Source organism: Vombatus ursinus, unplaced genomic scaffold (assembly GCF_900497805.2).
Source record: "Vombatus ursinus unplaced genomic scaffold, bare-nosed wombat genome assembly UNPS02007682.1, whole genome shotgun sequence".
Taxonomy (NCBI): Eukaryota; Metazoa; Chordata; class Mammalia; order Diprotodontia; family Vombatidae; genus Vombatus; species Vombatus ursinus.
The window spans coordinates 1-5,241 of NW_020947460.1; the positions used below are offsets into that span (position 1 = coordinate 1).

Consider the following 5,241-nt stretch of genomic DNA (forward strand, 5'->3'; position numbering starts at 1 on the left):
TGACGTCACCGCTCACGGAGCCGGGAGTGGGGAGGGGCTGGGGGGGGTCCGATCTTACGCGCGCTCCCTCTGAGCGGTCGCCGCTGCCAACGCCGCCGTGTCAGGCGCTTTCCTGGCTCTGGCCCCCGAGAGCTAGCGGGGCGACTAACGAAGCTGGCAGTCGCTGCCGCGTCCCTCGCTTCTTTTGCCCCCTACGCTGGACAGACCGGTTCCTGCTCCGAACCAAACTCAGTAACCACCTAAGTCAGTTGCCAACAACGCTTCCGGGTCTGCCGGAAGTGCCGGTGGCATTCGGGATAGGCGTGCGCTCGGGGAGGGGAGGTGGGACGTGAGCGAAAGGGATGTGGCATAATGAGAAGGGCGGGGCCTCTGGAGCGCCAAGGGGAGGGGCCTTGAGCTGCTGCAGTTGCTCCTTGGCCCTACTGGGAGCTGCTTCCTGAGGTCTGGGCTGGTCTGGGTATCCGATGCAGTGGAGGGACTGAGCCTTGGGGAAATGCATAAAGAGACTTGTATGCATGACTGCAGAACAGGGAATGGAGGCGACCCCCTGCCAAGCGTATGACCACCAGTTCTTCACCTCTTTTGGTTTATGAAACCCTTAAAATACTATATAAATGATATTATTTATTAAAATGTGTAGTGTTTGAAGGAGAACCCTGCCCCCCACTCCCCCTGGGGAAGGGGAATACTGAGGGGCCGTTCTCCATACCTCTTGCTACGTGACCCTGAGCAAATCACTTAAAATGGAGATAACAGCATCTACCTCACAAGGTTGTTGTGAGGATCAAATGAGAAATTTGTAATGCCCTTTGCAAACCTTAAAACACTATATAAATACTTATTATTATCATTTTCACCAATCCAGAAGGTCCGGAAAGCTGCAGCCATTATGTTCAGTTGGCTCTTGAGAGTTGTTTGCTCTAAATTTGCAAATTGGCTGTCTGCAGATCTCTAGTTTCATTCAACAAGTGTTTATTGATACAGAGGTCTACTGTTTCACTGTGTAGTGGAAGTGAATTCTGAATCTGTGAGTCTAAGGCCTAAATTCAAATCTCTCCCCTAATGTCTTTCTACCTGTGTAATCTTGGGCAAGTCACTTTATTTCTCTTGATCAAAAAAGTTTCCTCATTTGTCAAATGAGAGGATTAGATGATCATTCCAACTCAAAAGGCCTATTGTTGAGGCAACTAGGCAGCACAGTAGATAGAGCACCCTCCCAGGAGTCAGGAGGACCTGGGTTCAAATTCAGCCTCAAATATTTACTAGCTGTGTGACCCTGGGCACATCACTTAACCCCACTGTCTCCAAAAAACCAAAAGGCCTATTTGTTTGGGGTGTCTTTGTATAACTACAAAAAGAAAAAAACAGCAAATCTGGGGATTGTATCTGGACTTGAATATGCTTTCTCCCTCTAGATTATGATCTAAAACTTACATTCTACTTTCCCTCTATCCTGCCTGTCAATTTAATTCAAACATTGAATTACTATGTGCCTAGCCCCGGGCTAGAGGCTGTCAGAGATACAAAGTATAAGAGAAAATTTTTGCTTTAAAGAGATATATTCTTACTCTACCATGCTTCTTACTTACATGTGGGGCAGGGAATTGTTAAGTAACTAGGGCTCCCTAGAATTAATGCCCTTGAAAAAACCCAGCTCCTTGAAAGAAGGGATTGTCTTGCTTATATTCGTAACCCCAGCACTTAGCACAGTGCCTGGAATATTTTAAAGCACTTGATACATGCTTCATCTGTTTATTATCATTAGTGTTTATTGTAGAACAGTTGTGATACCTGGAAATAAGGGCAGAGTCCATAGATGCATTCCTTACTTTGCAGCGGAAGCAAGAGTTTGTTAATGAAGTTTAAAGCACATAATAGTCTTCTGTTTATTCATTAGTCTTTATTGTAGGTCAGTAGTGATACTTGGAAATAGGGGCAGTATCCATAGATTCACTCCTTACTTTGCAGTGGCTCTGGGTAAGAATGGAAACGAGGATAAAGAGTAAGAAACACTGAATCTTGGAGTGCTCTGGCAGGCAAATGGGGAAGAGAAGTCGCACCTGTTACAAGTGATCCTGATGATGGGAAGTGAGATGGGCTCTGAGGCAATATTCTCGAGAGCCAGTGAATTTGGTTATTACCCCAACTTTTTTCTCCTACTTGCCACAAACACCCCAAAATACGCACAGAGTCCCAGGTAGAGTGTTCCAGAATGCTGGGGGGGTTCTTGCTGAGCCCTCTTTTCGTGTTTCAGTTTTTCCTGGTAGAAGAAAGTGATTTGGAGTCAGAAGACAAGGGTTCGCACCGCATCTCTGCTATTTACCATCCAGGTGACTTAGAGAAAATTTGTTTCCCTCACGGCCTCAGTTTCATCATCTGAAAGAAAAAAAAAAAAAAAAAGAGGTTGGCCTCTAAGCTCTTTAAGGCGCGTGGAATGGAGGCGGGGCCCTGAATGGGGGGCGGGGCTCTCCGGTGACGTCACGCTGGTCCTGTAAGCGCGGAGGCGGCTCTGGTTCCTGCCGCCGCTGCTCTTCATCCCCCCAGAAACCTGCCGGCTCCCGGCTCCCGGCTTCCCGCTCCTCCCTCCCCGGCCCAGCCATGGGCCTCACGGTGTCCGCGCTCTTCTCGCGGATCTTCGGGAAGAAGCAGATGCGGATCCTCATGGGTGAGGTCCCGGGCAGCGTCACACCCCCGCATCCCTCCCTGCCCACGGTGTAACGCCCTCCACCGCCCCCGCAGCATCCCGCCCTGCCTCTGCCGCCCCCGCAGCATCTCTGCCCAGCCCTGCTCTGCCTTGCTGCACGCCTAGCCCCGGCCTCTCTTCCAAGAGCTGAGGGGATGGGGGTGGCGGTGGGGGCGAGGGGGTGGTCGGGAGAGAGAGAAGGAGATGAGGGAAACTGAGGCACGGGATGAAGGGTGAGGGAGGAGAGGGAAAAGGGATCCCCCGGCGTTCGGGCCCCGCTGCTTGGGAGCGGGGGGCGGGGTTGGGTACGGGAGGTATGGCCTGCCGCCCAGCCGTCCCTGCCTGCAGCCTCCTCCGCTTTGCAGCAGCAGCAACCGGAGCCTGCCGGCGCCCAGGCCTTGGAACCTGCTGGCCTGTGCGGGGTTAACCCACAAGCAGGCCGCCCGCCCCCAAGCGAGGTTCTTAGACGTGTCTGGAATGTCTCTTTGGAGAGGCGCCTTCCAGGAGAGACAACCCCGGTCCCTATGAGTGCCCCTACCTCATCCCCTGGTTCTTTCCTCCTTTAATCTGCAGGCCTGCTTTGGGTGGGGTTTTTTGTTTGGCCCTGGGTGTGCGTGTTTTTCTATAGAGGGGAAGAGAAATGGCTTGTGATGCCCAGGCTTCTTTCTTACTCCCCTAAACATAGCTCCAAGGAGTAGGAGATGCAAGTTGAAGCTTTCCCATTGCATTTTTCCCATTGAGCTCTGGTCAGTTCCTGAACCCTCTCCCTCCCCATCTCACAAGGGCTTCTCGGGTACCTCGTATCCATTACTCTGCCTCTCTGTTGCAGTCGGCTTGGATGCCGCAGGCAAGACCACAATCCTCTACAAACTGAAGCTGGGCGAGATTGTCACTACTATCCCCACCATAGGTGAGCTCCTGGGAAGGAGGGGAGGCTTGGTTTCAAGATCTGCTCCCCGGTAATCTGTGAGAGTCCCCTGTATTTCCTCTCTGGGGCCTGACCCTGACACTAGAAAACGGCTGCTCTGAGAAAGTAGGTCATGGTGTCTTTGACTGATGGTGCCAGGATGTGGAAGAAGTAGCCCTGGGCCCTTCGGTGTTAATTCTTTTAAGTCTGAATGATGTACTTCTGGGTATTCCCACAAGTTCTGTCCGTGCTGATCTCCTGTCACTTTTGTGCAGTTGAATGTACCTGCCCACATTACAGCGCCCCTCCTCCCCCCCAGGCTTCCCCCCCTTTTCCCTTTCCTCACAGGCTTCAACGTGGAGACAGTGGAATATAAGAACATTTGTTTCACCGTCTGGGATGTGGGAGGCCAGGACAAGATTCGGCCTCTCTGGAGACACTACTTCCAAAACACTCAGGTGAGCCAGAGAGTTGGGCTCTAGGGATCTCATACCACTGTCTGTCCAACCAGGCACAAATATTGCTAAATAGACACTCCCCTGCCTTAAAATTTCCTATGGTTTCCCATTGCCTACAAAATAAAACTTATTCCTCTGTCTGGTATCTATTAAGCACCTACTATGTGCCAGACATTGTATTAGGTTTTAGAAATAAAAATAAAATAACCCTTTGCCCTCAAAGAATTTTTATTCTACTTTCTAGCCATTTTTTCAGCTATTCTCTTTTTTATTCTAGCTACCTAGACCTATTCTGTGTTTCTTGAATAAGCTTTTCTGCCTCCATGCTTCTACCCACCCTTCCCTCTACCTAGAATATTCCTTTCACCCTTCTCCCTCCACCTGTTGAAATTCTGTTTATCCTCCAAGGTCCCACCCAAATACCACTTCTTTCTCTATGAAACTTTCTCTGGTCTCTTCAGTCAGAAGCAATTTTTCCTTTCATGTTCCTGTAGCTTTTGCTTCTATCACTTCTAAATGGCCCTCATGAAATTTTTCTTCACACAATATTGGTATACATGTCCTTTTACATTAATAAGTGTTTTGAGAGTAGAGAATATATACTTTTTCCCTCACAGTGCCTTGCATATCATAGATGCTCAAAAGATGTTTTGGGTTTGGGAGTTAGGTTTTTTTGGTTTTGTTTTCTTTTTTGAATGAAAAACGGTTGAGTCCATTGATGGATGCAAGTGGAGTTATAGAAAAGGGAAGGAAAGGGATGGAAAAGATAGAACTATGGTTCATTTTCTTTGGCTGGGCTAACTGCTCTTTCTTCCCACCCTAGGGTCTTATCTTTGTAGTGGATAGCAATGACCGAGAACGGGTCCAAGAATCTGCTGATGAGCTTCAGAAGATGGTGAGTACCAGATGGGCTGTGGAAAACATTGGACAATGAGCCCTCTCTCATGAGTCAGAAATAGCAGAGACAGTGAAAACACAGACTAGGTTGCAGCCTAGGCCAGTAGATCTGAGTCCTTTTTTGGATGTAAAATCTCATGTGTTGATTCACTCTGGGTAAAGAAAAAGAGAGAAGCTCTCTCCCTTATGTTAGGGATGAAGCAGGTAAAATAGGCTTTCTTTTTATCCTTCAGTCGTGTTTATGTGGGTTGTTGGCCAAAGTGGGGAGAGGAGATAGGTTGTACAGAGATAGGTAC

At 49.0% G+C, this 5,241-nt stretch overlaps 1 protein-coding gene across 1 annotated transcript; it reads left to right on the forward strand.

Annotated features, from left to right (window-relative positions):
* Positions 1-2,494: 2,494 nt before the first annotated feature.
* On the forward strand, positions 2,495-4,997 carry LOC114033969 (ADP-ribosylation factor 5-like). The gene is made up of 4 exons (XM_027849605.1): positions 2,495-2,665; positions 3,513-3,593; positions 3,939-4,048; positions 4,872-4,997. The coding sequence occupies exons 1-4, from the start codon at positions 2,599-2,601 to the stop codon at positions 4,980-4,982; spliced, it is 369 nt and encodes a 122-aa protein (XP_027705406.1). The 5' UTR covers positions 2,495-2,598; the 3' UTR covers positions 4,983-4,997.
* The last annotated feature ends 244 nt before the right edge of the window (positions 4,998-5,241 follow it).